Below are 27590 nucleotides of genomic sequence, written 5' to 3'. Positions count from 1 at the left end.
TATATCAATTGAGGAGATCTCATGATATCCATCTATTTCTAAAATAGTAGAATCCCCCTAAAAGCGAATGGAATAAAACCAAATTTGGCCAGTTCATTCATATTACAAATATCGAATCCGATCCGTCATACTGTTTCAAAATAGAGGCTGTTTGAAAAGTTTAAAACTTCATAATTCCCTTAATTTTGAGTCATATGTTGAAAACAATAACGTGATTTCTAATTTTGGTTTTAAAAAACTTGGACATTTGTTTAAAAATATAAGTAATAGAGTATTTTAAATGACGATAATGTGCGTCACGAAGATTGAACCGAACATTGCACCACTAGTGAAATTACATCATGCTCAGGTATCTCATTAGTTTTCAATTTTAATTGTTTTCAATATGCAGTTTTTGTTGCGTTTGTATTTTTCTCGTATTTTAATATGCAGTCCTCATTAGTTTCATTTAAATTGATTTTTAAATTGATTTTAATCATTTAAATTGATTTTTAAACAACTCTGCCTACACCTGTTGAAAATGTTTAGTAGACCTATTTTTGTTTATTATAAAAATAAAAATATGTTTATGACGACAAAATTCAAAATAATATTTAAAAATATTTTCTGGTATTAGATTCTAATTATATTTCTTTTCCGCTTATCTTCGCGAACCCCAGGTTGAGAAACCCTGACCTAAAGGAAAAGTTGTAGATTAACAATAACAAAGGAATTTTGTATAGGGCTCCAGTGTTTCTTTCAGGAAAAAAATGTTTCGAGGGGGCACACTTAGTATTGGGAGGGGCAGATATTATCTTCACACGGTACTATTCTATTTATTATTATATTGCGGTACTATTCTATTTATTATTATAGACGTATTATTTTGGTCTTCTCTGGGGGAGCACTCTGAAAGCTCCGGGATGGGGGAAGTATCCACCAAGAAACATGTATGAATAAACACTGTAGGGCTAACATATTTTGCGACTAAAAACACGGTCCTATAAACTGTGTACAGAAACCATAACATCCAATGAAAATTTACACCCCAGTCGTAACTGTGCATTTTCCTTTTCACTGAAACACCAGCATTAATGTTAATTAAATATTACTCACCAAAAGTGAGTGACAGTGAGTAGGTCATTCCTTTCAGTTGAATATAGATGACTAATAAAGGAGGTACTTTACAATATCACACTGAAAATATTATCTTGTTTTACAGAAAAGTCAATGCACTTGAAATTTCGAAGAATTTCTGGGTAACAGATTACGTTCATCCAGGACCTTCGGGCTAAAGTGAGACATCTGGAAGCATTAATTTAGTATAATCTTTCGAAATAATTAAGCTTCTTTCAAATACTATTTGCAGACTCAAACAAACGGCTACAACCTACTCAGCACTTTGCATATTTACCTACTCAGAAAAGAATAATGATTACTTTCTTCGCCAATTAAATAGCTCATTTGTTAACTTATTAACGAAATGGGAAAAGTGAATGATTGTGTATCTAAACAAATGCACTCACTCTACATAAATTACTACACCTTTTCATTTTATGCTAATGGCTGCTATATGAACAATATTCTTAGGTCACTCGATTGGGGACCGCAAAACATATCTTTCGCAGGTACGAATCCAATTCGAAGCAACCACTCATTTCCTTATTATCATTCATATCTTGTCATTCCCTTCAGCCAAAAAAGCATTATTATTATTGGACGTAAATTTAATATATATTAGTTAGAAATTCTGGGCAAAAAGTTGCTTTCGCAAAATTCAGTTTTCCTTTTACGTCCCTTTACTACAAGTAAAGACCCAGGCACGTAGCCAAGGGGGGATCCGGGGGGGTCCGGACTCCTCCCTTCGAAACCAGAAATAAAAAAAATAAGGAAGGAAGAAACAAAATGAAATTAGAAAAAGAAGGATCGCGTTAAAAATAAAAAGAAAAATCAGGAGGCTTTTCGTTATACTTTCTTATGAGGAGATTTGTATTACTTGCAATACATGGTGGTGAGGTAAGTGAGATATCCTAGAAAAGTCAGGGAATTTGAAATTTCTAGAAAAATTACGGAATTCTCAGAATCTCTGCTACTAGTAAGGGAGATTTCAAGCTTCCGAAAGTATAGTACCTTTGTGTAACAGCGTGGACATCTTTTTTTTATCATAATTTTTCGTTATCGCATCCTTGCAGTATCAAACATGTTATTTCAAAAACAATTTTCTACTGCTCCTTTAATCTGTCATTTGGAACAGACAGTAGTTGACGAAATAATAAAAACAAAAAAAATATGTAGAAAGAAAGCTCTGTTAACATTTGATTCAACAAAGAAAGGAACGCAGATATTGTAAAATATTTTACAAGACATTATTGAGTAGGTACTTTTTATAATAGTGAATATGTACTTTTTATAATAGTTGAGGTCATAATGAAAGCAAAATTGTTATATTTGAATGAACAGAGTAAGGACGTAAATATTGTAAAATCTTTTTCAACACTTTTTTATTATTATTAGCTATTATTTTACTCGAGATTTCTTCATAGTTTGTTATTAAAATACATACCATCATATCTTCATTTTATCGTCCTAACAAACCAATATATGTTGATAGTAAAGTAGTTTAGATTGATGAGCTCCTGGGCATTCAGAATTTCATGTCACCCCAACCTCCCTCCCCCCGCGTTACGAAATCTTGGCTAAACGAACCAATATATGTTCCAGTAAAATAGTTTAGAATGATCGAGCCCCTGGTGTGATGACCACAGTATTTCATGTCACGGACCCATCCTTCACGAAATCCTGGCTACGTGCCTGGAAGACCAAAGCATTGTAGTTCTCTTCATTTACTGTATTTATACTATTTCAGAAATACCGATGTAGACTCATATCGCTTTGTGTGCTTCTGTGAGAAGTACTACAAGGAAAAAGTACCACAAACCAAGAAACAGTTACACTTTTTTGTATGTGTGTTTCCTTATTTCGCTCCCTGTTCGGAAAGTGTTTTATCCTGAGCATCAGAGACTACACTGAGAAAACTCCGTTCTCCGGATAGCGGTATATTGTACAAATATACGAAATCCTCTTGCTTACAACAGAAATCAGTATGAATCATAGACCCTACTAATCTGTATGTTACATAGGCACTCTCCTTAGATATTACATCATGCCTTTGCAGAATGTCTGATATCTAACAGTCTTCCTTACATTACATACATATATGTATATTACCTTCGTCAGCTAACATTTATATGTTATATACGCCCATTTATATGTGAGATCCTGACTGCCTATATTGTTTTATACGGATAGTACATACCTAGCAAGGATGTTCTTGGTACCTAGGTATAGATGGAACACTTATACAGACAGTATTATAAAACATGTGTTTTCAGTTATACGTTTGCTGTACGTTAAGTCCAAAAAGTACAGGATTTACAAATGTAACATACGATTTTACGTACGCCACATACGGCTGTTTTTCTCAGGGTATATTTATAAGGAAATTTTAGTTCGTTCATAAGATTTAAATAATCCTGTTCCATGAAATCTGCTACATTTTCAAAACAGTTAAACACTACTAAACGTTTTACTAAATATTTTTGTTGTTCAACGTTAATCTTATAATTCTACAGAATAAAAAATCATTGGACCTAGAAAACCCATGTATTTACCGATTTGTACATTTTCAGTTCTATCGAATGATCGGTTTTCTTTTATCCTTGATTGTTTTCAAGTTTCCTCTTCAGGATTCAGTAGTTAAATATATTTTGTGTGTGTGTGTTTTATAATAGAAAACCAAAGGTGGAACGTATTGTTATTTTTCCACTAAAATTGAAGTATTCTAAAAAAAAAAAAAAAAAAAAAAAACGAAAAATTCCTAAGTACAAAAGCTACATGCAAAACCTATTTAAAAAAAAGTCCTACTTTTTTCAGAGCCTATACATCAAGAGAGTGAATTATATTTTACTTTTTGCTTGGTAACAAAGAGAACAAACTCAAACTTTGCATCATCATCACAATATAACAATAATAATATATAATTTTGTGTAAATGAGCAAGTAATGACTTACTAATTGGAACATCCAAGGAGGCGGCGGCTCTTAGCCCAGCCAGGCGGTTGTGTAACACTCATTAATTTAGATCCTGTCTTTTCCACTTTTACACACATACGAGAGAGACATATATTACAAGCACTAGCTTGAATGCTCCACAAAATTTGACACAATTAATTATTTGAAAAATCACCAATCCTGTAATTAGGGAGTGGCCAGGGAGGCTCAAACCCACTGTGACAATCTCCAGCCCCTAAAAACTTTCATTTCTTTCTTGGTATAATAAACATAATAATAACTCAAGTTAGCAACTTCGAAAAAAGTCTTGGTTCCTTCCTCTTAGTGTTCTGCCCACGGGCCTAGAAAACCAGTGTCTCTTTCTCGCAATTTTCTGCTTCTTAACTATACGTTTAAAAGCACCGTCAAGTTCTTGTATGATATTATTTTCCCACATTTAACTTTAACATCGCATTTGTATAAAGTTTTGAATTTTCATGTTTCATCACTTTTTGTTTCCAATGATTTAAGCCACCAAAACTCATATTAGTCCAAGTTCCATCTCTCTGAGAAGAGAACAAGAAATACGGAAACCAGAACTAACGATTTGTTGATTCATATCTATAAACCCAATCATAATCATCACACATAGAAATATTAAACTTGTTAAAAAATTCTTCTGCCTTTACATTTACTGACTTGAATCAAATTTATTACTTGATTTGATCTGCCATCATCTTTAATTAATTTTCACTTTCTCTTCGGGAGACAAATTCATGTATTTTCAAGTTTCTGAACCAGGCCCGTAGCCAGCCCAAATATTTAGGTGGGGCCCGGTAGAAGTTAGGGGGGCCCGACACAATCATATTATACTTCATCACCATATTATAGTTCATTTGCAAGCCTACCGTGAAATTTTATGGGGGCCAGCCAAAATTTAGGGGGAGCCCGGCCCCCTCTTGCCCCCCCGTGGATACGGGCCTGTTCTGAACACGATTCATATTGCATTTTACTACGAACTTCAAAGTGAACTAGAAAAATAATCTAGAATTCACCACGCAAGCTTTCAAGTAAACTCAGAACAAATATTTGTCTCACAAAACTAATTGAAAATAGTCATGATATGTGTCAGATGTATTATAACGACCACTAAATATGTATCAGTATGAAAAACACCAGTTTGTAGTTAGCTTAATGCTTGTTTTGCATATTTTATATGTCGTTATAGCCTTCAGTCCGTATATTTATATAATCTAGGTTACTGTTTTATCAAAATCCATCTAAACACTTCATTTAGATATTACCTTTTCTTATTGTAGTACGTAATAAATTAAACATTTAAACACTTTTAAATATTGTACATGTATATATCACAAGATGGATTCTCTATATATTATATGTTTTTTCGTTGCTATGACGACTAGAATCACCACGCACTGTCTTAGCACTATCACAACAGAACATCAATCATAATAACAGAAAAGACCTATTTTTCTATCTTATATAAAGAAATATATAAATAAAGAAACATCTATTTCTCTTTATATTTTCTTCTTCCTTTTGAACAGCTTGTGTATATTTTAAAAGCACATTTTGCCCGTAAATACAAGTTATTATATAAAAATTACATAATACCGTTACAGTATACGCACTATAGAGCTCCCTCGTGACTATATGGTTAGCGTACGTGTCTTCGATGCGGGAAACCCGAGTTCGTTTGCCGGCGGAAGCTCATCTGATCTAGATTCCAAGCTAAACTCAGGGGCGTAGACTACAAGCGTGCTTAATTTTTGTAGTGATGCTTAATGTCCATACAAAAAAGATGGCTCAATGATAGAGCGCTCGTCTCGAGCTCGTGGAGTCCCTGATTCAATCCCAGCTCTCACCAAGTGGGATTGTGGTGGACGAGCACCCTGTGCATGGATTCCCACTTCCTCATTTCGCTATTATAATGCTTCTCGTCACAGCTGTCTCCCTTAGCCTCGATACATAATCGTGGGACGTTAAATTAAGAAGTGTTGAGTTATGATGTTTGTTTAGTTCGAATACTGCATAACAGTGCTCTAGTCCATACCTTTGTTGTTTTCAAGGCCTGTACAAAAAGAATCAATACCGAGGTGAATCAATACCGAATCTAAACAACAGACTAAAGATTAGGCGATCTGGAAACTGAAGAAAGCTCTTTGAGGAAGAAAATTTTTTGACGACAATGAACTGAAAGGCGACACTTTATAAGAATTATTTTCACTGCCTATTTTTCACAGGGATACATATGTTAATCAAAGGATATGAAAAGTGTATTGAGTCAAGAAAGATTATCGCTTTTTAAAGTTGGTCACGCGATATGCTTTTGGAAATGAACGTGTATGAGTGGAAGTTGTCATGCAGTATGTGAAGACAATCCATATATATTCCCCTTTGGGTAAGCTTGTTTTGTAGGAGACTTTATTTTTCTGAGGGAAACACACATGCTCATTAAAAAAAAGTTCTTCCTTAAACTGAATCTAGGGAAGCTGTACTGTTTATAGTGTTATCAATTACCTTGTAATATTTATAGGTAGAGAACGACACAATTTGAAATTTCATATTTTAAACCATGCTTCGTAAGGCAATGGGAACAAGGATCTTAATATTTCACGGTCCGTCGAATCTAAATAGTATGTTTAAAATTTTCATGTCATTAATACTGTATTTTGACAAAATTTTCATATTTAGTAAAAATATTAATATTTCTTCTTATTTTGTATGTGTGATATGTATTTCTAACCTTGTTGAACCCAACGCCCTTCCATTACCTGCATAGTTAAGAGCATTTTCCTCTCCTCATGTAGAAGAGAGTTCTGTCCTATCGGATCGATATGTTGGACCAAAACACATCTCCCAGTTCTACCCATTGAATAAGGAGCTTTCCTAGCAAGTGGGAATCTACCAACATCTCCAATATTCGAATCTGAGCGTTTTAAGGTAAGTTCACATGCTTGTTTTTGTGTCAGGCTGCATCCCGACATCCCAAGATATCGAATTCCAGGGTATGACTATAAACCGGCAGAAATAACTCATGTGTGCGAACTTCCGGAAGCCATGGGGGTGAAATTTGGAAGGAATGAACCTCTCTTTTCCCGGCGGATGCACTTCCCTGACATCTCCGTCCTCTACTATGAAGGGGTGGGTTTTGAGCACGGAATATTGTTCTTTCCCAAACTATTCTTAATTAACTCCCAACCATAAGGTTGGCCAGGCTAAGTTCAAAGAACATTGTGCCAAAGAACAAAGATCAAAGCGCCAAACACAGTGCAAACGCTCTATGTGTATGATGATGTTTAATTGTTTCCGAGTCGCATTGGATCTGTTCGCGCCACTGGGTCACTCGAATTCAGAGGTCTGCCTGGGTCATAGGTCAGCACGACTCTTACCATACCAGTCCAAGAAATGGGTCTCCCGGAGTCAGACTGAGGCACGGGTTTTTCCCGATTACCGGATCTGGTCATGGGTCATGGGTCCAGTCGTGGGTAGCTAAGACCCATCACTAGTCATCCGTTTCCCCATATATTTTTAGGGCTACTATAACCCTTTTCCGCTTATTGTTCGTCTTCCCTTTCCTTTTCCACAAACTCCAAAATATAGCTACTCTTTCTATGCTCGGGCAGATCGATTTAACATCTACACTAAACATCAATATTTTCTATTTTCTTGTTCCTACTTGATCTATTATTCCGTTCACCTTTTCCCTTCACAAGACAATGTGTCTGAAGAAGGCAATGATACAGTACCGAAACTGTAGCACAGAATAGTAATAATAATAATAAGGGTTGGTTTTGATCAGATTGGATTATTTTGGTTTGTGCTATACATCATGTTCAATATTACAGGAACACTCATTCATTTTAGTCTCATTTTACATATTTCTTTTCATACATAGAGTTGTAGCAGATACAGGTGTACAGGACAATCAACTGTGCCCCTCTATTCGTTTTCGTAGCACCCAAGAAACATTTGATCGTAATGGTACATTTGCAACAAATTTACGAATCCCAATTTATAATCTCAGATAACAAATAAGGAGCAGAAACGAATTGAAGTCACCTAGCTGTACAATTGGACTGAGTTCTTTAACACTAGATTTAGTGGAACGATGAACGATCTATCAAAAGGAAACTAGCTTTAATAATAATAAATTAAGATAATCACTTACTTGGTAACTAATTCGCATGTCTTCTTAAAGGTGTCCAGTGCGAGGTGTTGTTGAATAGAATGGATGTCAATATGGAAGGAGAAGAGGTAAATTATACATTTTGGTTTTATATAGAACAGCGGAAGAGAGGAAGTAGATCCGCCTTCTGCGTGATAGAAGGATGTCATTTCGTTTTTTCTTTCGTGCCTGAACAATGGAAGTCCGTCTCACGCTGTAAAGCATGCGGAGACATAGATATCCTCATTCCGCTAATCATAACAATGAGAAATTATTAAAATAACAAAAAGTAGCTAAATGAGGTTTTTAGTGTGCTTCTACGGGAAGATTCGCAAATTAGGAAGAAACGTAACTTAAAAAATATCATGGATCAAAAGATTTTTCCTTTTTTTTTTTTTTTTTTTTTATGAGAATCTAAATTGGCGATATACGTAGAAGGAAGCACAAAGCATTAGAAAAATTAAAATACATTTAAAATAGAGTATAAGGGTGGGGCATGGAATTATAGAGTGTAGAAATAACGCAATTTTCAACAATACACGTTATGCTCTAGCGTGAATCTTATTACATAACAGGGTTTAGACCTAAGAATCGGAAATACTTTAGATTTGTCACCTCAAATTTTTAAGCATTGGGAATTAGATTTTTGGGCTTTCGGCATCTATGGTCATGTTAACCCGTCACGTATGAGCAGGGCCGTCGCGTGGGCGGGGCGATTGCCCCGGGTGCCGCGACCAGAGGGGGCGCCGGGACGACAAATCAACAAAATTCAAGGAATTCAGACCATGTTGGTGATTTTTTTTTTAAATTAATGTTAATTCAGATATTTTAATAATGATCAGGCCACGCTAAGTGAAACTTATTTATTTCATAAGGACAACAAAATAGGCTTAATGCCCAGTTATAGTGTCGTGTACATAATTATGTAACATACACTATTTTACATACACTAATATATGTAGTTTACTTATGCAGAAGTTATTCCCTGACATTTGTTTTGAACTTGTTTTTGGACATTATAAATACATCTACTACATGAAATCTAATTATTTCGTTATATGAAACACACATTCTCCACAGAGGAGACTTAGGTAATATGTTAGTTCTTGCTTTTCTACAGTAGAATATCCCAACGTTTGCTGTTCTAGTCTTATCTATTGGGACACGTAATATCGGGACTTCTGAAACTAATTCTGGACAGTCAATTTTACAGTTTAATAATTTATATAAGAGCAACGGATCAAACACCCATCTCCTTGTTTCTAATGTTTAAAAATTCGTTACTATGTCTTCATAGGGGACATACTTTGGGTAGAAACCTGTTTTCTTGTATGCAAGCATTTCCAAAAATTTAAACTGCATATTTTCTATTGCATCAGAGTATTTAGAGACATTGGACACATTGAAGATAAATTTATTCTTATTATACAATATTTGAACTCTTTGGAGATCCTATTGAAGTTTCAAATAATTATCAATTGAACTTACTTTGGAGTATAATTTGTGACTGTCGGAAAAAAAGAGAAGTTTTAATACACAGATGAATATTATTAACAACAAGAAGAAAGAACAGGGGACCTAAATTAGACCCTTGAGGCACTCCTGATAGAGTATTGAGCTTGAAAATTACCGGTAATGTAAAACATCGTCTAGGATTATTCAATTGGAACTCTCTCCAGCCCTCTGCGAGATTTTTTTTTTATCTTGGAATTTAATATTTGTATCGTTATTTGTATATTCTATGCTATTACTATGTTGATGTGTATCAAGTTCAAAATAAACAAGAATGGCACTCGATTTCAATAATTCAAAACCATATTTTCATTAACTTTTATGTTTTAATTACAAAAGCCAATCAATTTTAAAAAATGACATAATACCAACTTCTTTTATCTTACATTCCATATTTAAATCTAGGAGTACAGAATAAACTCCGATTGTTTCTCATAACACACTAAGGGGAGGGGAGTGCCTTGGAACTCTCGCTCCGGGCGCTTACAACCCATGCGACGGCCCTGCGTATGAGGGATGACGTCCCTCTTCGATCACACTATCTGAGGAAAGGGAAGGAAGGAAGCGGCTTGCAACCTGTATGTAACCATCTTAGTATTTGCCTGGTATGAGAAAAACCTCATTCAAGGTTTCTGACCTGAAAAAGCTGTTACACTTTTCCGACCGAGTGTCTCTATCGGGAAACGAACCCAGGACCTAAAATTCTTAAAAGTGGCCATATAAAAGACAGTAAATAGCTTACATGCATCTGTAGATGGAAATATTTCATAAATCTAGTTACATGTTAACTTGTGATATCATGAGATTAAATGCAACTGAATAATGGGGACTCGGTGGATCATTGGTAGATTTCTCACCGTTGATGGCCCTGGTTCATTTCTAGGCCATGTGAGTGATTTTTCGAGTGTGGTGTGATTTTTCTGGGTCCCTTCATATTCTCACTTAGAGATATCATTTGGAGCTTCGGGAAAAGGCTCCATCGGCCCAAGCATAATCAAAAATGAAGCTATACTAGTATCATTTCATGAATTCCTCATAAGCATTCAATTTTATGAGTCATCCGTATCTTTTACTCTACTGGGAACAGCGCCGTAACATTTTTTCTGAGGGGGCAAGGATTAATATTTGGGTCCATAGAAAAAGTTGTTTTGGGCCCTCCTGCAAAATTCGAAAATAGGCCCCTTCTTTCTATCTTTCTCTTAGTCTTTGTGGGCTCCCGGAACCTGTGGGCCCTCCCGCAAAATTCGAAAATAGTCCCCTTCTTTCCATCTTTCTCTTACTCTTTGTGGGCTCCCCGAAGCCTGTGGACCCTTCCGCACGCCTCTGGGCCCGTTCCATACATGACAAATTAATTAAGGGACAATATAGAAAAATTTCAAAACAATACGAATAAATATTATTTCTAGGGTCCCAAATAGTAGACATTTTTTACTGAAATGGGCCCAACACTCAATTTTGTTTTATTTATCTATTGTCTGCTATTTTTTATGTAATGTAATGAACCTGCTTGATGCTTCATTTATAATTTAATGTTCGTATCGTATATGGAGTAAGAAAATTTTGTCTTAAAGTGGGACCCTCGAACAGCGGGGAGCTTCCCTGGGAGACAGTTGCCCCCTGCCCTCCCACAAGCTACAGCCCTGACTGAGAATATTCGTAGCATATATTACTGATAGATTTCATTTTTTCACTGTACTTTACGTTATGTACAGAGGCGTAACTATACCCTATATTTTATGGCTCCAATCGCAAGAGAATACCCAATTATTCCCGTCCCCCATCAACTTACCTTTGGTAGAATGATAGACAACATTATTATAAGTACTCTCAGCTTGAGTATCGAGTGACTGATTGTTGACGGGACAGAAAAATAATAGTAAAGAAGTAATACAGTCCATGTCAAATATAATTACCGAGGACTGAAAATTAAAAGAGCCAAAGTTTACTTCTTATTTCATTTGAACAAAGTCAATTTATTTTTAATATCTTATTTAGCATCCAAAATTATCATGCATTACATTTTAAGACAAAGCTAAACGGAAGTCAATTCGGTCCACTGACAGTCTAGGGTCAAGGGCCTCCCTGGAAACGTCAGGGGCCTCTGCATTTTGGGCTTTTATGTTGTAGCAAGTACACCCCTTGTTAAATGCTCCACTTTTTTTTACAACTTCTATAAGTTTAAAATATTTTCTGTGTTATTTAGTTTACTTATTTTCATTTATTTTAAAACTTGTACATTGTCCTAAATTTTCGTAACGAACAAATTAAATTTAAACCCAATGTAAATAGACGACGAACAATATAGTTCTATACGGCATGTACGCTTCTTGAAATTCATAAACTGCTCTTATTGAACGGGCGATATTTTCCGTGGCTTGTCTCGTGATTCAAATAGTAGCACAGATTAAGGAACTAACGTTAATCTATGGTATTACCTGACCAGGATAGCAGTGTCGATTTTGGCTGAGGGAGCCGATGTTTTGCTTATACCAGTTATCGGACGGGTTCGGTAGGACGAGGAATGGAGACACTCACTGCTGTAGAGTATACAACAGTTTTTCAAAGTTGCTGTTTAGATTCTATAAGTTGCCTAATCTGTTGGTACTAAATAAAGAACACCGTGAATTATACAGGGAGGGCCATATATCTTGATACACCCTTGTAATTTTCGAAGTAATAGACAGAAAACACTGAAATTTTGTATCATGGAAATATCAGCAGAGCAACATTGTCTGACATACTTTGTGATATCACAAGGTTCACAGTGTTGCCAGCTCAACATAAAGTTGTATTTCTTCAAATAGCACAAAGTGAAGTTGATACACATTTCAAATCTACTTGTTAAATGACGACTTACAATGTTACATTTATAATTCAGTTGTTAACTGAGAACTCAACAGTATCACAAATACCAAATTTTGGTGGTCTCTACAACAGTAATAATCCAAGTGAGAGAGAGAGGGACAACGCACGTCTAAAGTACTTAAATGTCTAATACTATGGTCATAATATAACGTATTTTGAATGGATACGAACGAAGTTAAAGGGACATTAAAAAGACTGTTGAGATAAGTACCTCACTCAACTGCATAGATGGTTTTCAATAGATGTAAAGATCATAATGCTGTTTACAACATTTCGACATCTCAAACCGTTCCAGAGATATTGTCTAAATTGTTAAAGTTTGCAACACTACTTAAAATTATATAATTCTGAGAACTTATTGTACCGAAAAAGAATATTGTTGTGTAATGTTATAGAAACAAAGTAAATTAAGAGTTCTTTTAAAAAGTTCTCGGAAATGTCATTTTCACCAATATATCAAATATGAAATATTCTGACGTAGTGCCATTAAAAATACATCTTTGTTCTGGATTGAGAACACTGATAACCTTGTGGTATCATAAATTACGCCAATGTTCCCCTTTCGATATTTGCGTGAAACAAAATCTCAGCCTTTTGTCTCTTAGTTTAAAAGGAACCCATCTTGTATAAGGGGTCCACGTTTCAACGTAAATGTTCCACCCTGTATAATTATTGAACGTTGGAATGGTACACATTTCTTGCAATAATGAAGATGTATTGGGGTAGCTATGTGTGCATGGACATTACCAATGCAAGGACAATATAGCGCAATCAACAATTCAGTGATCTATTAAAGTGTATTAAGCAGATTGTATTAAAATGGGTTACTTTTTAATCAATTTCATTATAAAACAGGAGCAACCTGTAAATGGAAGGAATGACAATTAATAGTTCAAAGAATTGTGCAATATCTTATAAGTGTAAAGTTGATTCAATTTAAGGTTAAAGCTCAGCGAGTTCTACGACTATTGTGTTTGTGATTGTATGTGTATCGGTTGACACATTATTTTTCCGAGTTTCAGACAGAAGATAATTCAGACTCGTCTTCACTCCTGAAATATGAATGTCTTCTTTGCTTATTTATAGTAGAACACCGAACTAAACCAACTTTTCTTATCAGCAATAAAACTGTCTAAAGGAACATTCAGGTAACATGTAGATTCTTCAAGGAGCCAAATCTTGCCAACTCCTTCTGTCACCAGGAGACACGAAGAGGATTGAGTTGCTTTCTCTTAAATAATGTCACAAATATGTCTTGGCCTTCAAAGAAAACAGTTGATTTTGTTTGTGTGTGAGCTATAGTAGCTCTCCTTGATGGTTTGGTGGTTTATACATTTAGGAGACCTTATGCAAATAGCACCGTCTCTAACTAGCAGAAGGATTGTATTGAAAAAAAACGGCGAAGTCATGACATTAGTATGTACTTTGCTCCAATATCTTAGCGTGTTATTGCAGTTTATCTTTGTGTTTAATATATATAAGTATAAATATTCTTTTGTGAGTGTATTTGGTGGTTTTCGTACTATGAATACACTACGCAAATTGTATTCGTGAGAATACATACTACGATCAATTGATCAAGTTCATAATATCGAAACAGGCTTTATACAGAAATTTCTGGATACCAAGTTAGTAAATAAGTCAACAAGGTCTTGTGTAAACGAATTCTACCCACGATTAATAGCGCAGTCAAACAGATGCAGACAGTGAACATGTACTTGCTATTGATCTCATTGACAATAGTAGCCCTATTACTGTCATTAAAGTGTCTTTGTACTCCACGGAACTTTGAAATCATCAGTTAAAACGAGTTTTTTCCTACTATGGTGAAATACAGTCAATCTTAGATGAACAGCATTCTGCGGACTATGTGAATGTTACTCTTACTGGACGTAGATTAATTAAAATGAAAGTTAAACAAAATATCCCTTTATTTATTATAGTGTGTAGTTTGAGTCCATTTTGGAGTTACTCAGGTCAAATTCAAACTTGTGTTTTGTGTAATTTGCAGAGGCATTTTGTTCAAGAATGCCCCTGCTAAAAGGAACCGAACTTCAAAGCTCTTCTTCCGATTCAAAGCTCTCAAAAGCCCCCGTTTGTATACCTCATAATCTTCCATTCGAAAAGAATAATTGAAAATTGCCGACTACATGGAGTTTTCTCTACTTCCTTCTGATCAATCTGGTACGTTCTCTTCCTGTCATGATGTTTCAGCATTGAACAAATCCCAAAATTCCGCCATTCACCCCGACCCACCCAAGGAAAGAGCACGTTTTACTGAACCGGAAGTTCTTATCCATGTGGATACCACTGTTGTACCCACTGCCAATGTACTCGCGACGACGAGGCACAGGAAGGGTAACTCACCCAGATAGGTAACCCAATGTCAGCAAAGGAAATATTAGTTGATCCTAGTGCTCACATGGACAACGGCAAAAAAGGTCAGACGTGCATTGGAAGCAGACTCCATCAACACAATTTAGCTGAGTGCAGTCACTTACTAATGATTCTGCTAGTAAGATTACAGTATTCCTATATGAAACAAAAACTTTCAAAATTAAAGACAACTGTTAGAAGGGTATCGAAGCTACTAAGGGATTACGTAATTCCTATATCACGCAGGTTACAGGTGAACAAACACGTGTTATCTCTGAAAAGTCAAAAACTGTTACTCCTTCTGAAGACAACTCATAATTATTTTCTTTGTCATATTGTGGTCTCTACTTCATACGTTTATGCATTGTTTACAGTTTTCCTTCCACTCTTTTTTTGTAATCATTGTGTTTGTCTTATGTATTATTTTAGATTTGTTACTGAAAACCGTAATTTATCTACTTCTCTCGTTAAACAACAAACATTAGGAAATTTCATTTACAAAACTGATATTGATGCGTTGTTCCCTCAAGAAGAAGCCCTTTCAAAATGCAGTATTTTCTAAAATAAATAAAATCAAACATGTTATTTCCATTTTACTAGGAATGGGCTAGATACAGCTATCATTTATCATAGTGATCTAGTGTTTAAGGTAATTAACGATCACCCAAATGAACAAATCTCTATTAGAATGCTTCAACAAATTAAATTATGCAACGTTTACGTCCCATTGGATTCTCATAAAATAAAAGAGAGGCAATATCTTTTCAACACTGATCTTGTAAGGTTATATTTAATGGTTCCAACCCTTGTATCTTAGCTGGAGATTATAATTCAGTTTTACATCATATTGACCAAACTTCGCACTTCAATCTTTCTTCCGAACTCCAGTTACACATACAATTCAGTCGATGTGTGGCGTCATTTTCGACTAGCAGACCAGTGCCATTTCTTTTACACGTTTCTAATTTTCCAGTAGTTTGGACCTCATTTATGTCAGCCGAATTCGGCATAATTCGAATTTTGCAAAAGGAGAAGTAGTATTTACGCTCTACTTTTTAATATAGCTATCATAATTATGAACACGTGAAAAAGAAGATAGAGAAATTAGTAAATATAGCAGCAAAAATTGAATTGAAAATAAGTAATAATATTGATAATAAGTCAGTTTTTGTTTAACAGTGTGCTATAGCACCTCTGGTGTATAGCTGTTTGATTTGTATAAATTTTGTTGTTAATTACATTAGTATTTAATATAATATTAGTATTGTTTTGGTAGTATTAAAAATCCTTGGCCAAGGTACTTATGTATATAGTGCTAATTTTTGCTTTGCTTTTATATATTTTAAAACGTTCTGAATTTTGTGTAAATGAATTCTTGTTATGCTTCTAACATATTTTTTAATTTAGCAGTTTTAGAAAGTTAAAAAAAAGAGCTCTGGACTTGACTCCCCTATACGCCGTGGGAATCTTCGCTTTCTATTTTTTTCTTTTTGGCTTTTTATATTTTACAGGGAAGAAGGGGTAATTGTGTAGAAAACTGATCACTTGGCGCGAGGCTTGAAACTATATAAGTCAACCCACCCCTTCTTCCAGGATTCACTTATTTTAAGAATTTCTTCGGGGACTCTCTTGCTCCGGTAAGAGAGTTGTCTCTATGTCCAGAAATAGGTGAATAAAGTATTTTCTTTTTACTTTAAGTATTTTTTGGACGGAGCGGGCGGAATGAGCTGCTCCTGATAGTTTTAAGCAGGTTTCTAAGTGATGAAGCCTGCGACTTCGTAAATGATAGCTAGATTATAATAATAATAATAATAATAATAATAATAATAATAATAATAATAATAATAATAATAATAATAATAATTATTATTATTATTATTATTATTATTATTATTATTATTATTATTATTATTAGGAACATAGGCCAGAGTAGCCCGTAATGAGAATTTCTCTTTAGATTTAAATGCTGACACTGGTTCTGTCTGAGAGAGTGGTTTGGGCAGTTACCTTTTCGGTGCTCGCCAGGATGAGAATTTTAATAAGATTCTCGGATAATTTTAAGGGCTCGGGAATTCGGAAAGGCTGGAGTGAGGCTTGAGTTCCTGTTCGAGTCCATAATAATTTAAGTTTCTTTAGGGAAATTAGAGGATCTTGTTAGGAGACAGCAGGCCTAATAGTGGATGTCTCTGCCTTTAAGAGAGCTTGCGGTTACAGAGCGAGTATCCTCACGGTACACATATTGGGCCTTATGCAGAGTCGTAATGACGAGCGATTAGCGCCATACTAAAGCGTTCGACTGATATGTTTCCTGCAGGTAGTCAGGCGTTTAGTATCGTGCTAATCATATGTCAAAACGACTCCCTGCATAAGGCGGATTTTGTTTTAACTAGTCAATAAAGGGTTATTCCAGGGCAAATTCAGGTTTTTATTTAAGCTGATACTCTTTTGCCGATCTTAGTTTTATATTTATATTTTTTCCTTAATAGGCTGGAGAAACGACAAAAGGAGGAGGTATTCCTCCCGTAATCTATGAATCTTGGCTTTTTTTTACTGTTTTATTACTTTAACATACCCCTAAAGAGCTAAAGAAGCAAGATTCCCGCTGAAACCTATCTTCCAACCTTACTTGTTACTTCTGTGGATAAAAGATGGCGGATGGATAGGGAAGAAGAGAGAGGGCGGTCAGGAATAACAAGTGTGAAACTAAAGTAGGCTTCCAAACTAAGCAAATACAATACTCAAACTTGAAGTAGTACATTTGTAGCTACTGGTTGAGATAGACAAATAAGATCAAAAGTAGAACATATTCCTTTGACTGAATCCACATAGGAAACGCATTGCTCGCTTATTTTTACTGTTTCTGCTCTACAGAGATCAATATTGAAACCAGAAATGTTAATTGATGTCTATCACTTCCGGTTGAAATAGTAGAATATAATGAGAGATGAAACATTCTTAAGGTACTAAATTCATATTTATTATTTAGGCTACTATATATACCTACATATTTATATATAGCCTATTTGTCGACGCCCATTTCTGTCCTCTCTATTATGAGATCAGTGTTGCTACCGGAAATCGTGCAATTTCACATCTTTCGGTTTGAACAAGAGTGGAGAATAAACTCATTCTTGAAAAGCAATATTTGTGTAAAAATTAATAGTTTCTCTATGCCTCTTACCGTTTTCGCTCGACGGAAATACATATTGAAACCGGCAATGCTAATAAATTACAAGCAATTCCGATTTTAGTAGATTATTTCGGATTGAAAAATGAAATTGTTTATTTCTAACATTTTCAATTTGAGGCGAGAGTGAACTGAGAAAATGGAATCCACTTCCGCTGGGACACTGAACCGATTGTTAAAATAAAGCTTTTTGATATCTGAATATCTATATTCAAACCGGAAGTACTAATAAATTTGAACCATTTCCTGTTTTGGTAAAGTGTTGTGGATGATGATGGTAGATGTTTCCGAGACGCTGAGTTGATAGCAAGAAACTACTTATCGCTATCTGTAGCTGTTTTGGTTCTATCACGATCAACGTTGGAACCGGAAAAGGCTGATTCTTACCACTTTCGTTTGAATTGGAAATTAACGGAGAAGATTGAATCAATTCTTGGAATGCTGAATCGATTGGAAGAAACTACTTCTCGACATCTCTTACCGTCTATCACCTATGAAAATGAATATTCAAACCGGAAGTACTATGAAATTTCAACTGTTTTTGGTTTTGATATAGTATTGTGGATGGTATGGTACCTTCTGTTGAGATGCTGAATTGGTTGCAGAAATCAACTTGTCACTACCAGTTACCGTTTTCGTGCTATGGCAATAATCGTTCAAATCGGAAGTAGTTGATTTGTACCATTTAAGGTTTAGAAAAGATTTTCGATATCTCATACCGACTTTGCTCTGATACCTGTCAACAGACAGACGGACAGATTGGCATAGCCGTTCTGTATGGCTTCTGATACTTCTGCATAGCATGGATTGGAAGTTTACTACTACTACTACTACTACTACTACTACTACTACTACTACTACTACTACTACTACTACTAATAATAATAATAATAATAATAATAATAATAATAATAAAGGACTAAAATCTCACAGATTAATACCCATCAGAACAGAATAATAACTATCTAGAGAACACATTTCTAACGTAGAGAAGTTCTGTTACTTAAGGCGCATTCTGGATAAGAAAGATCGAATAAAAGATGACTTTCAGTCAATAACGAATTCACGAAATTATTTGCAGAAGGTGGATAGCCTTTTGGACGATTAAGGTAGGCTTGAGATACGAAGCTTTACATCAAATCTGAACTAAGTAGTGGACTATCTTTATGTATAGACCTTTGAAAAAATACCCTTGGAAAGGAAAGGTGGTTGTTCTCATTACCCTCCCTGTGGATCCCCCAGTACTTTCAGTACAGAAGAGAACGAAACTAAAGTTACACACCAACTATAAAACCGGTGTGGAGACCAAAACCAATATTCCTGTATAAAATCCTGTGGTTTTATCAATGAGTTACCTACGGGGCTTATGATTGGGTTATTCTAAAACCTTTTCCATGGAGTAGTGAACATTTTCTCCAGTAACAACCTTCCACCGTCGTGCCTATATAGCATGGGGATGAGATGTTAAATGACGGTCGAAGATCGCTGCTACTCACCATCTAGAATGAGTAGGTACAGGATGACGGAAAGAAACCACATTAATTGACTTTGAATTAAAACTTTGTATTTTCATTAAAGCTTGTGTACTATTGTGATTGATCGCCGACTGAATATAAACGCAAGATCACATATCTTTAAGCAGCTAGGAAGTTAACCACGATGAACTCAAACATAGCTGAGATACACGTACCTTTATACAACTGATGACTGGAACTGCTGTCGATGTTCTGGACGATCTCTATATTGCTGCCAATAGTCTAGAATGGTCGACTATTGTGTACCATAATCCACTATAATGGTCTGCTGAACTATTAGATCTCCTGATCTAATACTGGACTTAGAATCACAGAGAAGTAACTACTGTGACATGAGTAACTACGTGAATACTCGATGTACGATGATCTCTTAAACTGAACTCTGAGACTACTTTCCTGAGACTGATCCTCGAGACTGCTCCTCGAGACTGATCCCCAGAGACTGATCCCAATCTCTAAAAACTATAAGGTTTTATACGAATATTCCAGACATCTTGGAATTCATTGTCATCGACTTTCTGTATATCTCAGCTATTGGTAAAACGTTGGTTTCACCCGAATTACATCGTGATCAAATTCTCAGACTTACAAATTTCTGCGAACTCAACGATTATATCACAGTCAATGTGTGTCAATGTTACAATGTGACAATCTGATGACAATTCAAAAACATTACAAATACAAATTACAATATCTTACGAACTGACGACCAAGCGTCTAGCCGCAGCGAAACATTCATTACATACACACAACATTGATGTCAACACATAAACACACACACGTGTTTACGTTACGTGATAACATTTAGTTTCTTAACATTCAATTTTATTAAATATACTTTCCTTTACCAAAAATAATATCTTTCTGAATAAAATCAATGACATGCCTCAACATGCCCCTCCTTTAAAATGAGAGAACTCCGTTCTCGACTCAATTTCATCCCTGAAATTGATCGTAAAATAATTACATATATTCTATATTACATAAAATAATCATATATATTCAACCATCACCCTGTATATATCTTTATATTCATTTATCACATGTAAAAGAAATCATAAAAACATTATTTATTTACAATCATTGTTTTCGTTTTTTTTAAAAAAAATACTTTTCAAGAGTCCTCATAAAAATATGAGCTCCTGCCATCTACTGAGTTACATATATAACTACTTGAAATCGTGTTGCATTTCCTGTGCTCGGAACTGCACATACATATATTTTCTCGTTCTCGTTCCTGAAAAGTTTCCACTGAATTCAGTCGCAAAGTTCAACTCAGTGTTTATTGTCTCCGCATAGTTTCCACTAATATCAGTGACCATAGCACTGATGCTTTCCATAAATATAATGCACTTCATTATACACTAGATATGTTGATATAAACCACTAATACACTAATCAACAACGTCTCTTGTCGTTGCATGATTTTAGAACACAAAAATAAAATTTAAAAATATTATTCACTTCACTTATGGTAAGTTTGCTATCTGTAGAGTTAGCAACTCTTGATGCACTTCCTTCCGAAAATGTTGTGTCAGCAACGTTTTGTGACACTGATCTTGAAAATCCTCCACGTCTTATCCTGTTTGCCGCGTTGCTTCGATGGATAAAGTTAACTTTGAATACGTGCTCCGCATTTTTCGTGAAAATTTCGGCAAAATGTTCACAGGACCACTACGTCGCATGGACGAATGTACAGTTTTTCGTGTTTCAAGTTTGTGACAAAATGTTTATCCGTTTCTTCCGCTTCAAAACCGGATACTTCGTGATTTGTGATACATCCCTCTTTGGTTTTGGTGCAGTGCATACCAACAATGTTCAAGTTACCTTGTGGTTTCTCTTTGTGCTTGAGATAGTGATCTGCATTTTGTTTTGTGCAAATAGTGTGCTTTTTAGTGTGGTTTTTATTTATTTCTGCATAGATTGGAAATAATCCGCAGTTTTCTACGTTACTAATATCGTCATACACCTTTTTATTCTCTACTCTTCCTTCCAGTTTTTTCTTTCTACTAAATCTACGTAATTTAATAATTAAATAAATGATAATTATAGACGTTGCTAGTACTAAGGCTGTTAGAGATGTTAAAGCAATAGCAAGTACGGTAAACTTCTTTTCCATAATACCTGTAAATATAGATAACTAAGTATGAAATCGCGTTCTTATTTTCTTAAAAACTAATATAACTATATCGCGGTCTATGACTCTCTTCTGAACAATATATTCATACTTTCAGCATAGGCCTAATATTAATGTTCATTAATCGTTCATTATTCTCCATAAAATGCATAATCGATGCATATTCTAAATAATGACTAGTGTTCTAATCGTTATGTAACCTATTCGGATACAAAAATGCTATCCTTGTTACATTTTCAATCGTTTGACGCTGTTCTTGTCTTTTTTTTTAAAGTCGTAAAATCCTACATTTTCGTGCATATTTCAGCTCTTAAATACACGTTATTACTAGTTTTAACGTTGTTTGTAGGTGTAATTATCTTTATTAATGTTCAATCCATCTTATTTTAACATTTCAACACTCTCTGTACTTAGAAATCATTCATAAAGCATCAAAAACAATGAAAATGAAAGACACTCATCCACAGTGGGAGTGGTTTCGTTGCTAAGACGGCGGCCATCTTCTCGTAAGTCACGCCCCCTAGCAACGCATTCTCTCTCGTCCGTACGAGCTGCAAGCAACAGGCTTCCGTCAGAACTTCCGCAAGTAGTATGTTTTAGAAAACAGAAAACTACTAAACGGAGTATTGTATCCTCATGAATATCAAAGATATTCATAAACTGAATACAATAACTTATTATTATACAAATAATCCATACGCCAATTGATCATTTGATAATAATAATAAATCAATAATTCTTCTCTCATTCTAAAAAAAAACGTGAATTTAGAAAATGAATTTTGATAAAAATAATGTGTTTACATACAACTTAATGATGATTTTTGATCTGATGCATTATGATTTTATTCTATTTCCAACTATTTCTCTTCTCTTATCTATGATTTTCCTACTTTTCTATTGAAACTATTCACTTCTTTTTAACGACTTTTCCGTACTTTTAACGACTTCTTATTGTAGATTTGTAAGCTTACTTGAACTAGTTTATAACACTAGCATCTACTTTATCTATGATTTGTCTATTTATCTAACTTTACTAATAGACAACTTTTCTATTTTTCTTCTTCGTTTCGCTTTTGTTTTCTATAGCTTGAAGCTACTGATTTCACTAATATTCTGATGTTATTTAACTTAGCTATTATCTATTTACATGCTTGTATCTATGTTTATCTATGATGATCTATTATCTATGCTTATTTTCTATTGCTTCTTTTCAACCAAAACAAAGAGTTTTGCCGTATTAGTACTACGTAACCATTTTTTTTCAACTATTTAATCGTTTTCACCGACTCAACTAGACCAATCCTAGTTTTATCTAGGATGACATAACCAAAGGCTTTTCAACTCACAACTACTTCATGCTGTAGGTAAGTATGTCTACATATTACCAATTGCTTTAAATGTTAATCCGATATTCCTTTTCAGGTTTTATCGCAACTTAGATTTTTTTTAAATAAACTCCATTCTTCTTCATATCCATAAATGTAAAAACTTTTTTTTTCATAACCCAAGGCACATACAATATTGATTTACATTCTACGCTTACTTTATTATTACTTTTTGATGATTATTATTATTATGATCATTATTATTATTATTATTATTATTATTATTATTATTATTATTATTATTATTATTCCTGATTTTGAATTTTATACTTCCGTATTGCTCTATAGAGCTTACAATACAGTACTAATAACAATATTGTTGTCAAAATTAATGATATTATTACTCCAAAAATTACATACATGATATAGTCTGTTTTTAAATGTAGTTCTGGGATCGAAGTATCGACTTTCAATTTTAACAATTTTTCAGTTAAACTATTTAGCTCTTGCGTATGCAAGGTGAAATTTATTTGTCTCTCAGTCCAATTACCGATCAATTTAATATGTTTATTTTGAATCTGAATTATCCGTTTGGATGGAATGACCAGCTCTGAAATTATTATGTTATCAAATTTATCATAGTTTATGAAATTTGATTTAGCTCTAGTTTTGTTGAAGTAACTTCTTGATGTACACCCACTTTTGTCATGTACGCTTCTTCAATAGAAGAATACATCACACCAGCGTGTGTATATCTGAATATCACATTCCCCAAAAATTTTTCCGAATTTTGCTGGCATCCTTCTAGAGAATTATGTAAAACGATATTATTTAAACACTTCGATTCACAATCCATAGTTATGCTCTCACAAAAATATAGAAAACTTTTAAATTCGCATTTACTTTTATCCAATGAGTGAAATTTACCTTCAGCCAAATAGACTGCTTCCGGTAATTGATAAAATATTCTTGTATTATTTATTAAGTAGCCCATTGATGTTACGTCATACATTATTGAAATACTAGTATCATATATTATCGGAGTCTTTATTATTAAATCAACATTATTATCTTCGTAATGGTATTTTACTAGATATACGCTAGACATTTGATAAAACATTCCAATGTCTGACCTATAAATAGTATTTTTCAAAACATCATGAAAATTAATTAACTTTTTAACATCAGCATTAGATAATATATGATATGTTAACTCATTATTTAAAATGCTATTTACTATTTTATTTACTCTCTCCTGTACAAGATGAACAAACAAGTTTGCCATTATCCTGCGTTGGGATTGATGCAAATAACAGTATAGCTCTTGAATTTTATTTTTAAAATCTTGCAACACCTGTTGTACTTTTACGACTATCCCGTGGACTACTGTTATCTCATTATTAAATGATTCTTTTAGATTTTTAATTTCATTAGTTAATACATTCTCATGTTTACTTAACTTATCAATAGACTGAGACAATTGTTTATTATGGATTAAATTATACGTCGATAAACCAATGGACGACAATCCCAGTAACCACGAAAATATAAATCTTTTATTCCTGTAATTATTATTACATCTCGTTATACCATTTTCATATACAAAATGGCAGGGTAATAAATTTACTATATTCTGTCTAAACTCTCTCTCTTTTACTGCATAATCATTTAAAATCTCGTATGCGTCAGTACATTTGTCGTGTACTGGCACTGATCCTTGAAAATTTAAATGCATTTTAACGGTCGTAAACACCATGTTCGTCGCATGAACAGCATAAGCATTTTGTGTCAATGCTAGTCCAATATCTGATAATGTTATTTGTTGATGTTCTTCTTCAGCTACCCCAATACTAATCAATAGTACTAGACAAACGACAATCTTGAACATGATGAAAACTGTAACAATTAAAACTTAGAATTACTATTCTGAATTTACTTATTTATTTTAATTATTTCTATATCTCTTATTTATTTAATACTTATGTTTTCATTTATTTAGTTTACTTTGTATGTGTACCTTGGATTATTTTAACAAATTAAATATATTTACTAGATATCTCTCTAATTTAAAAAAAAATTCTCTAATTTCCTAGTCACTTTATGCTCTGTAAACAATATACTTTTACCAGTTAAGGGATTTTTAGATGGAAATCAACATTTACTTTGATTTCGGGACACGGACTTTTGTTGATAAACAGCGGTCCAACTCGCTGTTTCACTGACAAAAACATGTTGTTTACAGATACCTAACAAAAAAAAATATTAAACTTGTTTACTAAAAACTTATTCGTGTTTTCATAGTTGCAAAACTTTTTTTTTTCTTCGTGATGTAGTCCTTTTGAAAAACTTTTTGGTTTTTCCCACGCGTTGTTTTTTTTTTCATTAGACATCACTGTCTAAATCCGACTCTTCCTCTGGTCTATCCGAATCTTCCTCATTTGCACTTACAAATGGTTTCAAACGTCTTATGTCAACTGAATCCGTCTTCTCTTGTCCTTTCTTAGTCTCGTATCTCACTTTATATGAGTTATTATTCAACTTTTGCACTATTACTCCTCGGATGTTATATCGCTTTCCAAAACAAGCTGGAATGCCTGCTCTTGGCATTTCACGAATCCAAACTTTTTGTCCCACGTCGAAGTTTGGTTGAGAGAACTTCTTCTCAATTTGTTTCTTTTGGGATTTGAACCGCTTCTGCAAATTCTGATACGCGATCTTCCTTGCTTCCTTTACATTTCGTATTCGCTCTTCGTTTTCTACATACTCACAAGGTATGTCCAGATCCTGTTCCAAGAACGTTCTGGGTTCACGCCCTGTAAGCAAATAGTAAGGCGAGTGTTTTGTCCCGTCATGAATCTGTGTATTCATGGTAAACACAATTGAAGGTAAGATCTCGTCCCAGTTTGTAAACTCACGGTCTATATAGTGCTTCATAATTTGTTGAATTGACCCGATGGCTCTCTCCGATGTTCCAATATTATAATGGGCATCTGTATTGGCAAAATTCAACCGCATACCAAACCGTTCAGCCATCTCTTCCATCACTCGGCTCCGGTGTGTGCTATGCCGGTCCATCGCAAGAATTTCAGGAATCCCATGTTTTGTAATTAATTCTTCAAAAATTGCTTCTGCTATAATTTCAGAAGTTATAGCAGGAACTGCTCTTGCAATTACGTATCGAGTAGCACTGTCAACGAATACAATAACATATTTATTCCTGTGATTTTTCGATCTTTTAAACGGCCCAATCTCATCCATAGTTACATGCTGGAATGGCATATAACTCGGGTATGTTTGCGGATGCAGTGGTGTCCTACCAGCTTTACGTTTCTGAATTTGGCAACTGATGCACTGGCTGACCTTCTCTTGGAAAAATCTTTTCATGTTTGGGAAATAGATGGATTTCAATGCTCGATTATAACACTTCGTGTAGGAATAATGTCCTCCTCCGTATATGGAACAATGCAAGTTTTTGAAAACTTGTTCCCTCAAAGAAAAAGGAATGCATAATAGGAATTTCTTCCCATTAGCCATCTTTTGCGTTCTGAAAAGTTTTCCGTCCTAAATTTCATACCAGCGTGCCTGTTTTTCTGATTTTTCATCTGCTTCTTCCGGATGTTCTATAGCCTTCATTATTGAACCGAAGAAAGGGTCTTTCCGTTGCAACTCAGCAACATCCACATCTTCGTCGAACGTGATGTTGACTTCAAGGTCTTCTGTCTTGACTGGTAACGCATCTAAATCGATGTCCTCATCAGTTGGTTGGATGTTCGTGTTTCTTGATAATACATCGCTAGGATTTTTCTCTCCTGGACAATGTACTGGCGTGTACTGATACTGTGCCATCTCTAAACTGTACCGTAACAGTTTCGGCGATAATTTTGGCGTTGTTTGAAGGTATTTTATACACCTGCAATCAGTGTATAGCTCAAATTCTTTATTGTACAAATAATAGTTAAATGCTTTAAAAGCACTAACTACGGCCAAAATTTCTAGTTCCACTATATGTCTTCGTGTTTCGTTTGGTCTCAATACCCTGCTATAATACGCTATAGGTGTCCACTCTCCATTCAATTGTTTCTGCATAAGTACAGCCCCAATTGATTTTGTAGATGCATCCGTATACACTCTAGTTTCCAGATTTTCACGGAAAGGTGCCAATAAAGATGCACTCATTAACGCTTCCTTTAGTTTTTCAAAACTAAGTTGGTGTTCTTCCGTCCACACAAATTTATGGTTTTTTCTTAATAATTGTTGGAAATTAGATGTCATTTCCGCGTAGTTTTTACAAAACTTCCTCACATAATTAGTCAACCCAAGAAATGATTTCAACTCTTTCGCGCTTGTAGGTGGCTTACAAGCTTTTATTGCTTGAATCACTTTAGGACTGATTTCGTAACCAGCTTCACTCACAATGTGACCTAAAGCCATTAC

General features: G+C 34.5%; 1 protein-coding gene across 1 annotated transcript in view; it reads right to left on the bottom strand.

The window, feature by feature from the left end:
- Positions 1-8290, bottom strand: part of LOC145662144 (uncharacterized) — a 43990-nt gene extending 35700 nt beyond the window's left edge. Inside the window, exon 1 of the mRNA XM_081727477.1 lies at positions 8221-8290. Within this exon, the coding sequence (XP_081583603.1) occupies positions 8221-8238 (18 nt within the window). The 5' untranslated portion in view covers positions 8239-8290. The remainder of the gene's footprint in view (positions 1-8220) is intronic.
- Between the last annotated feature and the right edge of the window lie 19300 nt (positions 8291-27590).

This window comes from Thermobia domestica, chromosome 10, assembly GCF_964235325.1.
Source record: "Thermobia domestica chromosome 10, izTheDome1.hap1.1, whole genome shotgun sequence".
NCBI classification, from domain to species: domain Eukaryota; kingdom Metazoa; phylum Arthropoda; class Insecta; order Zygentoma; family Lepismatidae; genus Thermobia; species Thermobia domestica.
Note: the sequence above shows the minus strand (reverse complement) of the source record. Positions and strands in the feature narration are given on the sequence as shown.